The sequence below is a fragment of the Bidens hawaiensis genome, unplaced genomic scaffold (assembly GCF_021521415.1).
Source record: "Bidens hawaiensis isolate Kalapana, Puna unplaced genomic scaffold, B.hawaiensis_p1.1 tig00018852_1, whole genome shotgun sequence".
Classification (NCBI taxonomy): domain Eukaryota; kingdom Viridiplantae; phylum Streptophyta; class Magnoliopsida; order Asterales; family Asteraceae; genus Bidens; species Bidens hawaiensis.
In genome coordinates this window covers 117093-139415 of record NW_027492865.1, presented here as the reverse complement: position 1 = coordinate 139415, position 22323 = coordinate 117093, and the positions used below count along the sequence as shown (strand labels likewise).

General features: G+C 33.3%; 2 protein-coding genes across 2 annotated transcripts; both read right to left on the bottom strand.

The window, feature by feature from the left end:
• Positions 1-11411: 11411 nt before the first annotated feature.
• On the bottom strand, positions 11412-14039 carry LOC143557275 (cytochrome P450 97B2, chloroplastic-like). Its single transcript, XM_077046386.1, has 5 exons — positions 13890-14039; positions 12884-13070; positions 11885-11992; positions 11696-11780; positions 11412-11617 (listed from the first exon to the last, which is right to left on the bottom strand). The coding sequence occupies exons 1-5, from the start codon at positions 14015-14017 to the stop codon at positions 11412-11414; spliced, it is 714 nt and encodes a 237-aa protein (XP_076902501.1). The 5' UTR covers positions 14018-14039.
• A 2987-nt stretch (positions 14040-17026) lies between these two features.
• On the bottom strand, positions 17027-19572 carry LOC143557263 (alpha-1,3-arabinosyltransferase XAT3-like). The gene is made up of 3 exons (XM_077046377.1): positions 19150-19572; positions 18899-18976; positions 17027-18159 (listed from the first exon to the last, which is right to left on the bottom strand). Exons 1-3 carry the CDS (start codon positions 19289-19291, stop codon positions 17027-17029), a joined length of 1353 nt encoding a protein of 450 aa, XP_076902492.1. The 5' UTR covers positions 19292-19572.
• Between the last annotated feature and the right edge of the window lie 2751 nt (positions 19573-22323).

Below are 22323 nucleotides of genomic sequence, written 5' to 3'. Positions count from 1 at the left end.
AAAATCCGCCTTCATAATGTCCCAAAATTTTTTAATAAAAGCAAACGAGAAACCGTCCGGTCCCGGCTACTTATCTGAACCACAACCCCAAACCGCCAATTTCACTTCCAACATAGTGACCTCAGAAACTAAAAAATCATTATCATTGGATTGTTGATCTTCAGAAACCCTAGCTTTTTCACCCGTGCCCATTCTTCAGTCTCTTTCCCCATCCCTAGAAACTGTGGTAAACCTAATTTGTTATAAATTGTTTTTACATAAACTCATTATTGTAACTTCAATGTATGAAGATTTGATGTCACAAACAAAAATTAGACTACTAAAAGTATAAACGAATATTGTATGTAGTGACAAACACAGCATTAAAGAGTGGTTGACTCCTACCAAGAGACAAAGTCAAAGGAACCATGGCCTAATGCGAAATAGGTGGAGCACCAATTTCTATCTAACATCAACACCACTACCCATTACTCCTAGGAAGAAGAAACACATTCAAAAATTGACATGTTTTATTTAAATTAAAATCTTCCACATAACTTCAAACTATTTACTCGCTTAACCCAACATACTAAAACGTTAACTTTACAACGTCTTAAGCCCATTTGCTTTAGTTAACATTGTTATGTACTTGAAGGTTGTTGAAGTACCGGTGTTGTCAGGGTAGGCTATTGGATTTACATGGATATTCATTCTTTCTCAAGATTTAGATATGTAGATATACAATAAGAGAGATGTTGAAGCCATTAACCATAGACTCCAATACCATATCTTCAATCAAGTTAGTGTAGTATATAATCGAACAACACAGACACACAGACACACCCACACATGTAGATTCAGGATCAAATACAAAATTTTCTTACCATGGAAACACTAAGAACCAACTAGAATATTACATGTGTGCATAAGGGATTTTTAAAAGAAGGGTACAATCATCTTTATAAACTTTTTTAAAACCATTTGATTCCTTAAAATGTTCCAACTTTAAGGGGTGTTCGGGATTTTTTATTTACCTCCTTATACCTTATAACTTATAGGTTATAAGTTATAAGGTGTTTGGAAAAATTAGATTTTATGAGTGTATAAGTATAAGTTACAACTAATTTGTAACTTATAACTTAAATAAGTCATAGATGTGATATTTTTATAGCTGATTTCTCTAACGTTGAGATCTCTTTTTTAAAAAAAAAAAACTAGAGAACTCTATACTATATAAGGGTAAAGTTAAAATACAAAGGGAAACAAAAATGAAAAGTGTGAGAATGATTTGTGACTATACAAAAAACTCTTTAAAAATAAATTCAAAAAAAATAATACAAAAATCATAACTCAAAATATAAATAAAAAACGAAGAAAATTAAAAAACTAAAAAATTGACGAAAAGACACAATGCCGATATGAAAGACACAATGACAAAAATGAACAAAAGACACAATTATAACTAAAAAAGACATAATAGATCGCAAAATATAACACAATGACGAACAAAATATAGCACAATGTTGAATAATATAACACAATATAAAGAAAAAAAGACACAATATCAAAGAAAAAAACACAATCAATGACGAAAATAAACACAAAACACAATGATAAGCAAAAAGACACAACAACTCTTTTCACTTACCATTGTGTGTGTGTGTGTTTTATGAGAACGAGAAAGACGGTGGAAACATTTTTGTGTTTTTATTGTTTTTTCGTTTTTTTATTAAATTTTGAGTTATGATTTATTTATTTATTTTTAATTTTTTTGTTGAGTGGTTTTTTGTGTGGCTATAAATATTTATCGTCCTTCTTATTTTTTTTCTCGTTTATAGAATAACTTGACCCTACTATACATATGTTGTAATAATATCATATGTATAATATAATTTACTACATACATATAGTATTGAGCTTTTTTTGTTCTCTTACTAAAAATGAGTTCTCCATTAATCTTGTCCCGATATAGATATAGTATATGTGTGTGTAATCTAAAAATGAGTTCTCCATTAATCTTATCCCGATATAGATATAGTATATGTGTGTGTAATGAACAAAATTATTATGATTTTCATTTTGTTTACAAGTTTATTCCAAATAACGAAATACACTGATTCTATTAAAATCACGAACAAGGTTTTCAAGGCAAAAAGATAAATTCGTGTCAATAGAACTTTCTACACATTATAATATTCTTTACACCAAAAGCTTTTTACTTCTGTAATTAAACAACAAAAAGAAAGAAAAAAAAATAGTTTTGAGAACCCGTCCAAGCCGGGAGCAATTAGGACCAGCCCACCTTAAACTATATTTATTGGTCTACGCCGGTGTTGAGATTTAGAGTGGGTCCGATCAAGACCGACCTTCATTCAAAAGAAAAAAAAAGAGGATTAAGACCGAGCCAATTAGCTTAAATATTGGACTAAGACTCGGTTAGTTATAAGATTAAAATAAACACCAAAGGTAACTTGAAAAGCTTGATCAACTTCACTAGTCTCACAATAAGTTGAATACTAATCTAAATTCTTGATTTTTGTCTATTCTCATAACTAAAATATGTAAATATTTTAAACTAGGTCCTCTTAACCAGCGTTAGCTTTAGCTCGAGCTCTGGCTCAAAATTGAACGAGCGAGCTAGTTTGGCTTGTCTTAAAGAGTTAAATTTGAGTTGTATATATTGAGAATATTTTTATATTTATAAAGATTTTGTATTTTTTTTGCATATATGAATAAATAGATATATACGGTAACAAAAAGGTAATATATTTCTTACACATGGACATGTATAGCAATTACAAAAAGGGACCTTTGAACGAGTTAGACGAGCAAGCATGCCTCACTCAAACGCGATTTAAATCCCGTGGGGGGGGGGGGGGGGTAGTTAAAAAGAGGCCCAATAAACCGGCTTCTCTAGTGAATCTAGCAGGAGACGTAAAAGTTCTCGGGTTCCTTTGGGTGAAGCACATATCATTCGAGTTGAACTTGTCTTGGGAAGGGACATGAGTGGAGAAGTTTTACTTTCTAGTTGTTTTGGGTGTTTGTTTTATGTTTGTTATGTCGGGTGGTGGTTGCTTTTCTCACTATGGCTAGCGTCTTGGACTAGGGCTTGTTTTCTTAACAATTTTTTTTGTTAGTCGTTTGAAAAAAAAGGCAACCTTAGCTCTTAAAAACCGCACTATGAAAATTGAGTTGAAATGACAAATACCAAACATTCTTCCATCTTCCTTTTCAATAATTGAAATACTTGTGGTTTGTTGATATATGTTAGCGTATATGTAGTTCATGTATATGTTAGTATAGCGTATATGTAGTCTATGTATATGTTACCGTATATGTTAGTATAGTTAGCATATATGTTAGTGTAGTTAGCGCATATGCTTGTCTATAATTTGTTTCTTTGTAATCATATTTACACTTAAATGAGAATCATGATTTGAATTTTACATTGTATCATAGCATCTTGCTCGATCCGCTTCCGCATAATCTTCGATTCATCGGTTCTCATTTTCATTTGATCTCATTTTGTGATCATCTTATCTTTCTCGATTCATTGAATCGACGTCACTTCATTCATTCCGATTCGGTTTTGAATGTCGTTTTGATTGAATTCTTAATCACCGTGCTAGTGATTGTTTTCATCACTTCTTTCGTTCGGACCTCATTTCCGGTGTGTTCCGGCGAGCTCTCCGACGGATTTTTCAATTTTTTTCCGGTTCGTTGAATCGATTTCATCTCATTGATCCTCTTTGGATTCGAATTTTCATTTATTCATCACCATTCATTGTTTTGGATTGATGTATGAATGATATCGTGTTCAAATCTGCGTTAGATTTGAAGTTTTCGTGGTTTTTCGATGATGATTCTAGCATAACAGCTATTCCGGTGACCTAACAACAAATCTCCAGCGTATATGCTCAACATCATCAGCGTATATGTTTACTTAAATGCACAACCGATTTTCCATCAGCTTCTAACAACATTTTATGGCGCAAATTCGTTTTTTGGCCACTTAACTTTATCTTCCGGTAGCCATGACCTCAGCGCATATGTTGGTCATACTTACGGTGCATATGTTCATCTTCTTCCGGCATATATGTTATACGCCGGATACCTTATCCGGAGCATATCTTTTCCGGCGCTTATGCTTTCTCAGTGGCGGACCCAGGAATTTTTGTTAATGGGGTCCCAATTTTTTCGGTTTACAAAATTTTCGGGCTAGTCGTTATTCGGGTCGGGTCGAGGGGATGAAAATAATAAAACACGAAAATATTGTGTCATTGGAAACGAGTAAGTAGAAAGAATCTAGATTAAAAACTAGATAGAACATAGACTTTTAATTCATTATTTATACCCGAAATAATAAACGTACAATATATATATGGTCTTTACATACATGACCAAACATGAAAAACTAACTTTAACACAAATAAATGATTAATTATAATATGCATACAAAAGATAAGTAATAAAAGAATATGCAAAACCCATGTTGTCATTATGTATGTTGCATGGTGCTAAAGACTATATGGAAGAAACTAACGAAAAACACAAATACTCTAAAACTAATATTGACTAGGATATAAAAAACAATAAAAAACAACATGGTTATATGGGAGAAACTAACGAAAAACGCAAATACTCTAACTAAATGATTAATAATGACAAGGATATAATAAACAATAAAAAACAACTAAAACATAGTATGATGAGGCTTGAATCTACAACCTCCCAAAGGAAAAACAAGGGACTTATAACTAAACCAGTTTAGCCTTAATAGTATGGGTTCTAAGTATTAATTTTTATGAAGTCCTTACAAAATTTAATATACCGTCTCTAAATAATTTTTAAGAAACACTGACGTCCCAGGACCCCGATGTGTTATATGTGGGTCCGCCCTTGTGCTTTCCAGATATCTTTTCCGGCGACTAGTCCTTTGCGTGTGCTTGGTGTGCCTCCACCGCCGCCCATTCTATGCTCCGACAAAGGAATGTAAATTTTCAAGTTGGAGTTGAAGCACCTCCAACTTGCGGGGGGTGTTGATATAGTATATGTAGTTCACGTATATGTTAGCATAGCGTATATGTAGTTTATGTATATATTAGCGTATATGTTAGTATAGTTAGCGCATATGTTAGCGTAGTTAACGCATATACTTGTCTATAAATACTTGCTTTGTAATCACATATACACTTAAATAAGAATCATGATTTGAATTTTACATGATTTAGAGTATAATCCACCAAAAATCAAGCATTCAAGAACGAAATGCTAATAGGATTTGGGAATATTTACAATAGGATTTAGATTTGGGATCTTTAACCCGTTTACTCGTGAATGAAACGATACACTCAATTGGGATTGTGTTTTATGTTTAAATTTAAAAGGACAAGCAACTAATATAAGTAAACATTAGTTTATATGACCCGTAATTTTAAAAATTAATAAAATCTCCAAAATCGATTTGTTTAATAACTAATTCTTCTTGAAATAATATAATTTTGTAGTTATTTTTGACACACTAGTAATGAAAAGAAATAATATGAACAGGAGAAGGAAAAGGCTTTGAGTCAACGACATTGGCAAACCATTTTGATTTATATTATTGACACTTTTTTAATAGCACTCACGCACCCATATACTTCCTACTCTTGAGCTACATCAAGTGGATAGCTTACCCTAATGTCAGGATTTGAACCCACCCTGATTCTCCTCTTAAAAGACAAGAGTCTTTACCACATAGGCTAGGTTGGAATGACAATTTGACTATTTTTTACCTATAATAAAAAAAAAGTACCTGTATCAAAGGGTTGCTCAAACTTGTTAAAAGTCTCGCAAAAACATGGTTTAATTTATAAAACTTCACAAATCATTTTATACATACAAAATTAACAAAACATAACCTGTTATATTTGTAGAGTTCTTCACATAGTATCACACATCCTTTCCATATCATTAATCATAAGTCATAACCAACAACCAAGCTACAAGATATATCAACACTGCACAACAAACTCAAAACAACATAAGCTGAGAAGCAAACCAACAAAAGATTTTGTTGACTAACTGGTCCATGTTGACTTAGAAAGTCAACTTTGATAATAGACCAGCATCATCACCATTTTGGTGGAGTGGTAAGAAGGTTTTCCTTAATATTAGAGGATTCGAACTCATGCATTTGAGATGAAAAGTGTTATGACCCTTTGAGAGAAACATCACTCTATTGCGACAGACTACTTTGAAAAAAAAAAGACCAACAGCTTTAGTTTTGAATTACCAAACTGATCCGTAAGCTATAAACTGGCAGCCAAGGACCACTTCGACAAAGCCCATTAGCCCAATGAAGCATTAAAGCCCATATACCATACCATCCTTAGCAATAACATGGACTTAACTATCCAATCCGTCAGTATCAACTATTATCAAATACTTGGCAGTTAACCCTCACCAACTAGATCGAGTTATTCCCACAAGCCCAAATAATTAAAATAAGCCCAAACACTAATTACAAATTGCAGAGTGCAAACAAAGAAAAAGTCCATAACTAGACGAATTCCTAGCAAACAAAGAGCCCATTGTTGATTCTTATTCCTTGATCCTTGGCTTCCACCCGTTCAGGTGGCAGTGGAAGCTTGTCCGGCAACTCGTCAGAGTCTTCTTGTAGTTTTTCGTCATTTAGGTCGGGTCGACTTTCATCACTCCAAGGGGAATCGATATTTGTTGTACGCTTGTTGGACCAGAAACATTGAGGAAAATTGAGATTGAGATTGAACTTGATCAAATTGTAGAATATCTTTGTTTACCCAATTTAATCGATAAACTCTCTTTTTCTTTTATGTGATTATGATCTGTGTTCGTAAGTTTGTTAATGACCTAACCCAATTATATATTATATTGTTCCCAATGACATTAACTACTCAGTGAGTGTATTTGAACCGTTGGATCATCTCAGGGCCGGCTCAACAGTTTTGATGACCTAAAGCTTACTAAATTGTTTGGGTCTTTTTCAAAATGATTTGATATAAACCCTCCTCCTTCACCCGGGCTTGGGACCGGCAATAATAAACTAAAAAGCTTATAGTTGGCGGAGTTAAATTTTTTTTTTGTTTTATTATTATTGTTATTATTATTAATTTTGTGTTTAAACAAACTTACACAAAACTTACTTTTCTTGCTTTACTTGATGCAAATTGTTTAATCAAATATTCATATTCAAGTTCTTCAAAAAAATCTTTCTCAATTGACAAAATAGCTAAACCATTTAAAGCATCTCGTTTAATTTATTTTTTTTGTCTTTTTGAATTACCTGATTCATACTTTCGAATGCGATTTGACATTGTTAAAATGATTAATCCTAAATCAACTATCAATCAAATGAAGAATATAATACAACTACTTATTACCTAAAACTAAAATATAGTTCAATCCACAAAACAATTAAAGCAATCAATATGAAGCAGAGTACTAAGTTACTAACCTGGACTGGTAGGTTGGTAAGCGATTGAACTTTGAAGAACGGCCAGCGATTGAATTGTGACCAAATACTCGAATAGAAAAAGCGATATGAAGCAGCGAGCAACATTGATTGAAGAACCATAATATTGAATTTGATTGGAACGATTAGATGTTGGAAAAATGCAATATATATATATATATATATATATATATATATGCCAACAACCTTCAAGTTATCAGCGCCTTTTGTTCCTGCCTCCGATTATTTCGCCCCATCGATCACAACGTCACCAAGTTCAAAGTTGGCATAGGCTCTTTTGCCCAACATAAAGTTGCCGGTGAGAAGAATTTGTTTTCAGTTGTATCAAGTTTGCGTTGTGTTCCCGAGTCTCATTTAAAGAGGGGAGGGGAAGGAAATGAGAATGAATCATGTTCCAGAGATTTTATAAGGAGAGGAGGGGAGAGAAAAGACTAGAAAACTTAAGTCCATACCCATCATTCTAAATTAGAGAGATTAGGAGAGAAAATGTTTGTGTATAACATTAACTACCTATTAACTCCTACATTTTCTTTCCTTTTCTTCTATTTTTTATTAAACTCGGGAACATGAAATGAAGTGACTTATTTTCCTCCCCCTCTCTTTCTTTTCTCTTTCAATTCTCCTCCCTTTCTTTTCTCTCTTTAAATGAAACTCGGGTTTTATGTATAGTTAAAATAATATAACTAGATGAAATTGATACATGGATGTAATGCGGCGCAGCTTGTTGCCCGTTTGCCTGCCACTTTATCGTAATCGTTTTATAGTAATTTATATATAATATGATAAAATATCATATCCAAATATAATTATGGGGTTCCTTGATGGTTTGGTTTAGGCATGGACTTCTCTCGTATAGGTGGTCACTTATGGTCTTCATGTGGCCATAGAGAAATTACAAAGGTAAGAATCATTAACCCAACTTAATGTACGTAGGAATATAATTTCTATTACTTCATTTAACCGTTATTGTTTCTCTATTCAGAGTGGAATCCCATTGAAAGTTTCTCTTATCAGGTACGAAATTGTTGTTTGTGCTTTAATATGTGATCTTTTATTGCTGCTAAGGCTTTTTTATTTAACTGTATTACATAAATGGACATTGACAAGAAAATATGTCTCTCTTTCACCAATCTAGCTTACCATCTTACATCCATGTATCAATTTCATCTAATTTGAAGTTAAGATATATAAGTTTGAGGTTTTATGTTCAGTCTGTATCATTTACTTTATTATTTGGATCTTGACTGATTACTTTAATACCGAAGATGAGGCCAACAAACAATCGTCGACTGATGAGTACAAAGGTGAGTTTATTTCCAATCAAAATCCATTTTCAATTTCAGTTTTGAAGTTATATCATCATGTTCACTTTGATAATTCGAAGAGCGATTGATGTATATAAGGAAGAGAATATAACTTAAATGGAATCCAATAACGTTGACCAATACAGTGAGGATTAGATCTCGATCATTACATCATATGTTAATTTTTTTCTCTGGTTTGTTTGACTTTGGTGTTGTCAATAGGAAAAGAATGCATGATGGAGGCCAGAACCAATCAAGACAAAACAAAATTTGCAATAGAGCTATAAAAAACATGAGGTTTGAGAGCAAGGAAGTTCAAGAAGCCGATAAAAGTGAAGATGTGTTCTTACCAAGTAGATGCTCTATGTCAAAGACGCTCCATGTTCGGTTATGGCTATTGGTGTTGAGTATCTTTATCGTTATTTGGTTTTGTGAATTTTGTGTACATGACAATATTGTAAGTCACAATGATCACAAACTGATATGTGAACTATGTATCTGCAGGTAATTTAATATATTGATTCTGGTTTGGTTATATTCCTGAAAACAAGATGGCACTTGATAAATCATAACTTCAAGGTATTTAAATATCAAATTTGATGGGTATCACACTAGAATTGCCTACAGTTGATGACCTTATGACTACCGTAAGTTTTAATTTTGATACAGGTATGAGTATTTTTTACGCATGATTTTTGTGAACTTTGTCTACAGTTGGATTACAAAAGTTATGGACAGTGTGTTACCGTGTACACGGTGTACTTCACCATTGTTATGGAGTATAAACAATAAAGTGATGCTTGCTGAGGACATATGATTATGGCTCCAATGATGGCAATTTAAAAAATTGTTAAAAGATTTGTTGTTTTTTTCTTATTTGTCTCTAAACATGTGGTACTTTACCTTTGTATACTTGGGATATGTTATATTATCATGTATTCACACATTTTAGATCCCTTTTTAACAAATAATGTTTTTATAGAATGCAAAGAAAAATTAATTATGTTATTATAGCATTAAAGCATCTGTCCCATCCACCGGACGGGTATAAAACTAGTTAAGCTCAATTTCCAAGTCATCTAATAACACACTCGATACACAAACTAATGTCCAGAACATAAACATATAGCAAAACTAGGCAAAAATAATATTTAGTTTTTAACCGGAACCGAACTAAATTGAATTCAATTCGGTTCAATTACGGTTAGAGAAATAAAATTTTCAAATTTTAATAAACTGATATGCAAACGATAAAGATGAGCACCTTAGCTTGCATTAAAAAATAACAAATAACTTCTTTTGGATTATATTGGATTTTAATGTGTCAAGTCATATAAATGGGTGTAGGAAAAGTGGTTCACTTTCAGTTAAGATAATAATAAAAATATAATAACGATACTCTCGTTAATCGTGGGAAATTCACTTAGTACAATACCTTTTACAAAAGTACATAAAAAGAATATAAAATACAAATTTATATACCGAAATGATTTAATCCATATCTTACTAGGAGTGCTTCCATAAGTTTTCTTCTAGCATCTATGTCACGAGTCTTCTTCACTTGAGTCTTCAACAAATGTTTCTTCAAAACAACAATTTGTTTATTGAAATTGGGTAACGGTTTTGGTTGAGGATCGTGTTAGACACGGGGCCCTTAAAACAGATTTCGTGCCTACTCTCAAGCGCGTCTGTTTCCCAGGGTACAACAACCGGAACAGTATGTGTACTGCCGGAGATGGCCACGAACCCGATGAATTCACCGGCTATATTGGTGTTTATCAAGATGTAAGGAAATTTGTTGAAGTTGTTTGACATAAGTATAGAGAGTGCTCCTCTCTAAATTTTGTCATGAGTGTGTGTAAGTGACTCCAAAATATTTTTAAGTCTATATCCAACATGAACCAACAAGTTCATTATATACTTACACAAAATGAGAAATACTTAACCAAATTAATATGTCATAAACAATAAAATTAATTTAGTCATAAACAAGATAATTAATCTTGTAATAAACTTGAAATTAATTATTGTAATTAACATGATTAAATACTTTTAATTAGATTTAAGTGATGAATCAAAACCATCATATTTATTCATGCCATGAGTTGAAACAAACTATTTGACCAAGTCCAAACAACTGTTCGCAACAGTCCGTTATGCAGGCGCGACACTCATGCGCTCCTACGTGGGGCACGATGTCAAAGATAAATCAAATTTTCTCTTCTTTGGTTATTCCAACCATACAACTTCGAGCATTGATATTCATTCATCTAAGCTCCGTTTTGAACACTCAAATCAATATTTATACAACACATAAAAATATATTATTTATGTTTAAAGTTAGTGAAAAACCCATTTTCACTAATAAATTTTCTAACAATAGGTTGGTTTGTTTGGTTTGAATGTCTGATCACAATTTGTACATGAATTAAATACTTTTAAAATAAAATACTCATTTTAATATCTGTACAAGTAAATTTGAATCAAAAGCTATAGAATTAGTACAAATTAAGTCATTATATTTATAACAATATATTAGAAAATGTTATTTTCCCCTATAAGGAACCTATATTTTTTTCTCGTGGGCTCATGACCAACCATTATCAATTTCTGTTTACTTCATATATCGATTATCAGTCGTAATTAAAAACACCGAGACCGGTTATATCAAGTGCCAAATTCGAGAACTCAGCTTCAAGATCCAACTCGATTTCATGCCCTCCTTGTAAGTTTTTGGCTTCTAGAAGCTTATCAAGTTTTGATATTGAACTTTCAGAACAATTTGCAAACATTTTCACCATAGCTTCCAAATATAAAGTATGGAAACCCGGAGCTATAACTGTAAAACATTCAAAATGTTCACTTGTTAAGCCGATACTATTTATATATTCGAAAATTAAAAATATTAAATTGTTACCTCTTCGTCTTTGCTTCCAAGTGTCCAGGTCGGCAGGAATTAGTCCCTTTCCCATAATTGGTTCTAGAATATCAGCAAGAACTCCCTATATATGAAATGTCATAAATATGAAACGGGTCAAAACAGGTTGGACTAAAAAAAATGTACAAGCATGGAGGGACTGAAGGAAAAAAATACTTAAAATTATACCTTATCATATGAAAAGGCATTTTCGCGAAGAATATATCGGGCAACAATAGGATCTGATACAACTACAAACGCTTTTGGACCAAAGGCGAGTTTATAAACGGATCCATGCTGTTCAATAAATCATCATTAAGATGTTAAATTCAGTAGTGACCAATATATGCAAAACCATACACTACTGGTAACAAAAATCATACTCAATGGTGTAGTAATTTGCACAGCTCTGTTACCTGAGGCTGTAAAGGTTGGACTCGGGCTCGAAGTAAACCGAGCCAGCTCGGTTCGGCTCGTTTATCTTAACGACAGAGTTGTTTATTACACGTATTGATGTATAGAAAAACAAGAAATAGTATTTTTTTTTAAATACAAATAATGTTCGAGCCAGCTCGGCTTGTTTATCTTAACAAGCTGAAATGTTGAGCTCAAGTTCGGCTTGTAAAAGCTCGAGCCTGCTCGTTTATTTAGACAAAGTTGGTTTTTCCACACATACTGTTATCTATAAAAAGAAGCAATAATATATTTTTAACATAAAATTAAAGCTCGAGCCAGCTTGGCTTGGCTCATTTATCTTAACAAGCTGAAATGTTGAGCACAAGCTCGAGCTAGCTCGTTTAAAAAAGATTGATTTTTTACACATATTGATATTATAAAAACAATAGATGGTATTTTTAATCTACAAATAATGCTCGAGCCAGCTCGTTTATTTAAAAAGTTGTATTTTTAACACATATTGATTTAATCAAAAGAAATAATATTGTTAACATACACAGCAAAATTTATGAACTACAGAATTATAATTTATATATTTTTTAAATTTTGGACTCTAATTAGCGAGCGAGCCAGCTTGCCTGTGGTTCAGGCTCGGCTCATTAACGAACGATCTTTTTTCAAGCGAGCCACGTGCTTTTTGAACGTCCCTATTGTTACCCCAATTCCATGATTTTCATACAAGTAATTGTTGCATATGTATATGTACATGTTTGGGAAAAAAGTGAGTATTACCTCAATGAACCAATCATACAAAGAGAAGAAAAGAGGTTTTCCAAACAAATCAGTAACAGCACCTTCAGCAACAGGCATGGATCCAATACTTCCTCCACTCAACAAATTAGTCAGCAAATTACTTGCATTATCCAATACACTCATACTCTTATTATTCATCTTCTCATCTCTACTTCTTGTTTCACATCTGCATTCATCACACAAACCTATCCACTTATCATCAAATTCACAAAATTTCACACCTAATTCTAGGGGTGAGCAATAACTGATCCGAAATTAACCGAAAATCTGTTACTGGTTTTTTTGGGTACCCTCGGTTAACCGAACCGAGCCATTCGTAGTTGTATATATTTCTAGTTTTTATACTTCGATTTCATGTATTTCATATTTTATATCTCCATTTCATGTATATATTATATATACCTCCATTACATGTATTTCTAAACAAAATTTTGAGCTTAAGTTTGGTTTTGGTTATTAACCGAACCGACAAACTAACAGAATAAACCGAAAATCAGTTATCGTTATATATATATATTTTTTTGAGCTTAAGTTTGGTTTTGTGCCCTTGGTTAACTGAAATTAACCGAACCAAACCATTCGTATTTTCATATATTTCTAGCCTTAATCCCTTAATACCTCCATTTCTTTTATAACTCCATTTCGTATATTTTTTTACTTCCATTCCATGTATTTCTAAACAAAAGTTTAATCCAAAGTTTGGTTATTATTAACCGAACTGAAAACCGACAAATTAATCGAATAAACCAAACCGATTAACCAAAACTCGTTGGTTAATATAACAGGTTAGCCGATGACATCAGTTTCAGTTGAGGCTAATAACCGAACTGTGCACACCCGTAGCTAACTCAATAAACCACCTCTAGTTTTCAACTGCAGACACTAAGTAACTAACAAATTTATGTATTGATATTTAATTTCAACACGTACACGGATTAGCTTAAAAAACAAAGAGCTTGAAACAAGCCGAGCTAGCTCTAGTTACCTGATTCGGCATGTTTTGGGGATAGAATTAAACCGATAGGGTTTAAAAGACGGAAAATCCGTTGAGTATAAGTGAGGGAGTAAGGAACAGCTGTTACTAGTGACAGTTGACATTATTATTAATGTCATTGAAATTGAATTTGAAATTGAAATTGAAATTGAATTTAAATTGGAAGTGTGTTTGGTTTATGAAGAAAGAAGATTGGTTTATGATTTATTTGAGTGGGAGAGTTTGGTGGCCACTAGCAGTTAGTGATTTTATTAACTGAAGTCAGTGATTCAGGGTGTGTTTGGGGTTCTTTATTTTCCTTCCCTTATAACTTACTTATAACTTACGGTGGTTAAATAAGTTCTTTTTATGTTAATAAAGTGTTTGGGAACACATAAGGCCTTTTCCATTTTTTCTTATCAACAAAGCCAAAATAAGGGTTTACAATAAGTTAGAGTTTGCTAACTTATCTCCTTACAGGATTAGAATACCCATTACACCCTTCCAAGTTTCATTCCCCCACTGCTAAATTATGTCCATTTTGGTCATTTTAATCAATAAGTTAAACAAAACACTTTAAAAAAAAATAACTTATTATCTTATGTTAATCCAAACACTTTTTATAAAACTCCTTATTAAAAAATCATAAAACCTTTTTAACTTATCATAAAAAGGCCTTTTTACTTTAAATAAGGAATCCCAAACACCCCTCATCCACCGGGAAAGTAAGAGCTTTTTAGTTGCCAAAGTGTTTGTTTACTCTCCGCTATCTTTCTTTTTTTTTTTGATAAGTTTGGGATATTAAATTGCGTTACACCATGTGACTCGTCTTTTATCAATATTTCCTAAACTTTGAAGCTTTTTTCTAATGTAAGTTTAATTTGGAGAAAATTCTCAAAAGACACATTTTGAGAGAGAGATTTCAAAAATGTTTTTCATTTTTGTTTAATTTTAGATATAGTCGGTCTCAATCCAATCGTGATGATGGGATTTGTGTGTCAATAACAGGATGGCACACGGCGTCCAAACTCATGTCAGTTTTTTTATTTTGAAAACTAACTGTTGACTTCAGAATCTCTTCGTCATGATCGGATTTGAACGGACTATTTCTAGAATTAAGTAAAAGTGGGGAATATTTTTGGACTTTCTAATGAGTCATTTTAAGAGTTTTCCCTTTAATTTATGAACATCTTTTAGTTAAGGGTTAAAGACTTAATTGTTTAATGACGTGCTGGATTGGTTCAACCGGTAGAGCCACCATTTTGATAACATGTCATTATTTCAAAACGAAACCAAAGTTTTGGTTTTTGGGTTTTTAAAAGCCATTTGCCTTTGGTTTTAATATTGTGTTTTATATTTGGTTTTAAATTTTCTAACTTTAAAAATTGGCCAAAATAAATATTGTAGGCCTTAAGTTTTTGTTAACCAACTATTAATGAATTTGTACATTTGCATTTTTGGAATGCTTGGTGCAGAGTAATAAATTTGTGTCATAAATTCAACAACAAACATTCAAATAAGTTCGGTGCGATTCGATATTATAGTTGAGTTCGGTTTTATAGCGATGCATATATCAAATTCCGATATTCGACTTTCAAAGAAAACAAACTAACTCGTCGATTATTAGTTGGGTCTGGTTATTTTGGTTTCTTTACGTCAACTTTTAGTTGTAGTTTGTTCACCTCCATCAAGTAGTGTGGTGGAGTTGGTACGGAGAACCGGTATAACACTGCAAAGGGGATTCGCACTATCACACAATGCGATATCAATAAATAAAAACATTAAGAAACAGATCAATGTGCACATATGTGTTCAATAAATATAAATCAAATGCTAATATAGCTCGTATGTCTAACTTCTTGGTAGTTAGTGTTTATTTTAATTCATTACCGCTATTAAAAAAAAGATGAGTGTGCATGGGTTAGTAACCGACCGAAAAAATAAAGAATAAATAAATAAACGAACATACCTCTGGACTTTGACAGATTAAGCCCAGAAGGATGCGACACTAGGCCTCTTTAAGCCCAAAACATTTCAAATGCTACTAAAGTAACTAAATACTGATTTAAAAGCACATTTAAAATGTTCATTTGCTTGCTACTTCTACGAATGCCAATGCCTCCTTATACCTCTTTTAAGTTGCCACCCTTTGTCTTGCAACCGTTTACCAAACTTAGGGTAATATTAACTATAAAAAACTAATAATCATTTTACCGTCATATATGGGCACTTTTAAATAGTTTTAGTAAAGATGAATCTCTTCTAATTAAAGGCGGAGATTGGTAGAATTCCAACCACAAATGTATTATGTAATGAAGGGTCGTTGATGAAACGATGATGCCCGCTATATGAGGATGCAATGGAATCAGTAGACCATATACTATTATCTTGCTAGGCAGCCTCGGTCATATGTATGGTAATTTGTGAGTAGTAGGTGCAATATTCCACCGGTCTATGCGTTCGAGGTAAAAAACCTTTTGAAGATTCATCTTAACATGAAGGTACATGAAGACAAAAGAAGAGCCATTCAAGCAATCATCGACACCACATTGCGTCCATTACGCTCCTATAGGTAAAGAATAGTGGAAAATCGTTGAACTAAATTGGAAGAAATGATGTTCATTTTCATTTTGAGTATCCATCTTGTAATTATAAACTGAGTGACTAGGATAGGTTTCGGGTATGTTTTGTTATAGTGTTTATGTGGTTGACTGCTGCTTGTTAGCCATCTATTTTTAATACAATGAAATTGGACGTTAAAAAAAAGGGTTTACTTAATATATATTTTTTAAATATCAATTTGAGGTTAATCTTATTCGGTATACGTGTTTATTAAACAAATACTTTTACTTAATCTTTCTAAAGATTTTGATTTCTACCTTTCATACACTAATGCTACAGTGATTTACATTGTGTTTCTTAATTATTTCTTACTAAATTTTGTTTCATTCATGCCCGACTTATTTTTCACTCAACGATTAACATATATATTTGCCTATTTTTTTTTTAACCCGTCACTGCAAAAAGATCAAATATGTGAGCATGTGACGTATTCATAGCAATAGCTAATCATATGCCTAAACTATAACGATATCAAACCGCGTGTTACATTTAACTTTTTCAACGGATGTAATTACATGTTTAACTAATTAATGAAGTAGTTCAAGTGCTTTCAACAACGTCTCTTTAAACCTAACAACATCAAGCTTCACATCTTGTTTATCCATATACACCGATCTATAAGCCTCCCAACCTTTCCTTTGTATCGAATTCGGATCTTCGAACACCAAATGGTTAGCCGGGTACTGGTCGGTTAACGAACTCTCCTCTTTACTTACCTTGTACTCCAAGTAACTCAACCCCATTCCTTTAGCAGGATCACCATAAAATGTCTTAGCCATCCACTCCATTTTCCCCAATGGAACAATTTGTATAAACACACCATTTTCGGGCATAAACACCATGTTGGTTAGCCCTGCCCCATGAACACCCATCATCGCATCACACAAGTTAACCAACCGCGATATTTGGTTAAGATCCGCGCTCATCTCGGTCACTACAACCTCGAATCCCACCCCTCGGGCTGCATTAACCACATCTCCCACATTTGTGAAAACTCGGGTTCCTTTTCTTGAAACTATTAGGAGTCGAGGCTTGTTAGTCGAGCCGTTGGTTAGCTTTATCGCTTTGGACCGCTTTAACGAGTAAGAAGTTCTTAAGAACTTTGTGAATTCGGTCATTGAATCCGTGTTAAGCTCTTTGTGATCGTGTTTTTCGAGCCCGATTATCATACTTGGAAAACAATGTACATCATTTTCATGATCAATGTCAATGGTATCATACTTTGATAGTTTGGTTAAAAGTTGTTTGAATTTGGTTGTCCATAAAGGGTTTTTATTCGCCACGAGAAACCGAACTTGTCGATTGAACTTTCGTGTCGTGGCGTATAGCGGGATAATGGTGTCCGAGAAGGAGTGAAAGTGGTTCCCGCTGTATCCGCCAACCGAGAAAACCACGGCGGGTACATTGTGGGTTTTGGTGCATTTAGGCATGGTTTCTTCATGGGTCGTTTTTATGGTGTAACTTGTAATGTTTTGCATCGCGCCTTGGTCACCTTTACACGCGTATGGTTGTATCGTCCACGTGGAGTTTATGGCATTTAATGTTGACACGAAAATGGTTGATGATGTTCCATGAATCCTTATGTCACCGGTCATATGGCATGTGTCTGATCTTCGTTTCGTTGTGTTGCAAAATAACGTTCTTTCCTTTGTTTCAATATCTAGAGACATAATGGAGAATGATTCAAAGTTAATAACTTTGTATATTTAAAAAAAAAACATTTTATCCAACATTTGACAATGTTATGTAATAGTATAAATAATATTAAAATGATTTTATAAGCATGATTACGATATTATTACTCTTTGGTTACAAGAAGATAAGGTTTTGCTAAGAGATGTAGGAAGCTATTATGTATCGTCTTAACTCTTAATGTTCTTAGGTGTAAGAAGATGAACTCATCGTTGTACAATCATGACGCTATATTAAAAAAAAATCACGAAAAACTGTTATTCGCAAGATATGTTATTATTAAAAAAAAGTTAACATAGCATTATAGCAAAATAATATTCAAACTAAGTATGAAAATTGTTTAATTTATTGTATAAGTTTACTAAGTTATGGCATAGAAAAAATTATTTACGTATAAAAAAAATAGTTTAGAACAAGAAAAGGGTTTTCTCTCCCTACCAAAACAAATTGTGGATAGGATATCCATGTGGCACACCATACATCTATTAAACGTGCAAGTGTGCAACTAAGTACATATACCAACTTATAACCAAATCATTTGCTGTTTCCATCGTATCTTGTAGGAGATATATAATTTATGTTTGTTAACTTTACCAACATTCCAACCACAATAATTTTGTCTGATACAGTTATGAACCAACGAATATATATATATTATCGGTAAATCTTTATTTATATGTATACACAATTAACAAATTTCTACTTACATGGTTGTACGAGTTCGCTGGTTGTGTCGCTAACCATCACCGATTTGAGTTCCTCTAATATCATCAATCTCAATTGTACTACCAAGAACAAAAGATCTCGTTAAAAACTATAAAATCGTCAAACAGTATAAACATACCAGACTCTAGATGCTTGTTTTCTAAATTAAAATATCAAACTTTATATGTTATGTGCGTGTGTACCCAACCCTGACCACGATATAGAAAGTAGTATATAAAAGGTGACGACTTACAAACGTATGGAGGGCTGAAGTACGACTTGAATACAACACACAAGCAACATGTGATCACTAAACAATTAACCAAGGCACCGTATCCTAATCGTTTCCTGTCGTGTTGACCGAAGCTTCGAGCAAATATATCGTGGTATTTCATTGTTATGTCCTATGTAAACATGCCAATATGAATTATATGATGGTGATCAAAAGCTACAAACCAAATGTGTGTAGTTTTGTGCAATATATATACGAATTATAAGTGGCCTGCAAGAAAGAATAGCAAGGCATTTGTTTATCAGATATTGCTCCCCACGATTTCAGTATATGGATAGTTGACTTCATTAACCTACCCTCAGATATACATTGGTTATATGTTTTTGTTTAAATGATTTGGTAGTTAGTTACATATTTATATAGTAATAAAATTGTGAATGTCTTTAATTCTATGTTTTTTTATATAATTTACGACTATACAATGTATATAGTTTTGAATATTTTATATTAATTCTTATCGGTTTATGACTATAACATATATAACTAGGATTCACCTCTTGGGCCAATTTGATCAAACTAAAACACGATAATAAACATTTATCATGGTAAAAGCTAGTAGAAAATCCAAAGAGAAATTATTTACAATGATTTTTTTCATCAGAAATAAGTCAATACCCCGTTGGACATACACTAATTTATGACGTCCAGAAAAATTGGGATTTACTTTTAGCTAGCCGACTGAAAGATGAATTCACTCCCCAGTGGTTTTACTTGAAAGTTAGTAAATAAGAAACCAAACAATTTGGCTAGAACTTCGCCAAATAAATATTTAATTACTCATTGAATAAAATAATAAATATACTACAACAACCATATTCAATAAAATCTCATGCATGACAAAGCTATTAGTGGAGTCTGAAAACGGTGGAACGTAGGCAAATCATACATCCATCCAAACACAATATATGGGTAAAAAATGCGTGTTAGACACAAAGAGCGCATATATCTATCATGAATCTAAGTAATTAACAAAAACAATACTAACATTCAGAGTACTACCAATATGTCATTAGTAACTACCAACTAAAGACATGACACAAAATTATATAGTAAAAGATAATATGTACAAAGGTAAACAGCGGCAACTGAAAGCTAGCATGCAACAGGCATCAACATTCTAGGAAAAACTATTTCCTAAAAGAAAACTAAAACAACCACTAAAGATCCTTAGCCCTAATCCGACGTTTTTATGAAGTCCTATCTCGGTCCATGTCCCGAGAGAGGTGAAAGTCTACGAACTCATGTCTAGTCCGCTCATCCAATAGCCATTTGGATCTACCCCACCATTCTTTCCTTCAACAAAGAGGGTTGCCACCTGTTTGATTATTATTAATAAATGAGTTATATTGTGTATGGATGTTTGTTTGTCACATCATGATATGATAAATTGATAATATATCAATAATAATACTCAAATAATTGTAGAGGGGTGTACTGATGAATAGAATTGAATTACAAATATTGTTGTAAAACAAGAATAGGATGCACGTAATCTGAAGAAGCTCGCTATATGACAAAATATGTTTGGTCACAAAACAAGCCGACATGTAAAGTGAGGGGAGTTGACTAGCAAAAAAATACTTTATTAATAATTCAATGCTTCAACCACACATTAGCTTCATTTTTGTGTATGGAATATATGCTGAAGTTTAGCCTTTAATGTGTAGTTAACATCTGTCTCGTTTTGTGTCACATCCTATAACGAATGTCGGCAAATCTCCCCGTTCGTTCAAAACTTTAAATTAATCAGGCTTGAGTTTGGCTCGTTTAAGTCAACTAATCTCGAATTCGGTTAGGTTCAAACTCTTCAATTTAGTGCAAAAGTTTACGCTTCTCATGATAAATAAAATATTTGTAAGTTGAATTCTCATTGACTTGAAGCCAATAATATCAGTCCGATGCAACGGGCCGGGTATCTTGGTTATAATGCAAAAGACAATCTTGTCATTCTCAAATGTGTTATAATATAGTATAGATTATCGTTTAAGTTTTTTTTTATCCAAATTAATGATTATATCATATAGAAACATAGATATTACATCAATATAGCAGGTAGGCGGGCAACATGCTGCGCCGCCACCCCTTTCTGAATTGCAAACCTTAACCTGCTAAAGACATACTCCTGCCCCTTTGGAGTCGACACATTGCTATGCACAATCCATCGGACCTTGGTTAGGAAACGGATAGCTTCCGGTGCCAATGAGCCAAAGGTATCAAAAGCTAGAGGGACAAAAACATGTGGGTTCTCTTCGCAGGCTTTAGCATGTTTCTCCACCTTTTTCGTTTCAGCTCTTTTCATTGCTTGCCCAGCTACAAACCCATTATCCCTCAAACCAACTAAAGGAGATACCCCTGTGAGGTCAACACAAGCGTGTTTTCCCCCGGTCCAACCAAAGACGAGCAAATCTGCCGGTCGTAGAGTGGATATCCCTTCCGTGGGGACTGTAAGGAAGTTTACAGGGGGCTTCCTTTTTAGCTGATATCCCAGCTCGCCTTAAGATGTCCCAAAGAACGTCCCGCACCCAATCATGTCAGTATTTGAACCCAGGCATCTCCTTGCAATGAACCGCATGCTCTCCGAATTTATCCAGGCAAGCCTTACGGCAGATCGGACATGTTTCGTCTTCTGGGTACATTGGGACCATCAAACGGTACAATTTATTATGCCCCATGTTTCGTTTAAGTGTAAGTGTAAGAAGAATACGAATAACAAATAGAATCAGAAAGATACTAAGCAGTACCATGTTTCACACGATTCTCTTTATAATAAAGTTGAAACAATATGAAAGCGTTCACCATTAACATAGAAGTTAAATTATGTTATACGTCTTTAGTACAATTTATTAGTTTAATTTTTCACGTTCAACCATCGTATTAAAGGTCTTATCACCTTGGTTAAATGGTTTTTGTTTAAATGTTGCATCAGTGGGACCTAAGCAAGTAAGCAGCGGTGGCAACTGGATCAAACCTGACTTACCTGCTTGATCGCACTCCTTTGGATGTGACAACCTAATCGGAATGGATTAAGTAGTGGCAGAGCCAGAAATTTGCTCATACGGGTTCAGAATTTTTCATTGCTTTGATTTAATAACTATCCAGTGTTAAAGTTTTCGGGTTGAAATGGGTCGGTTCGGA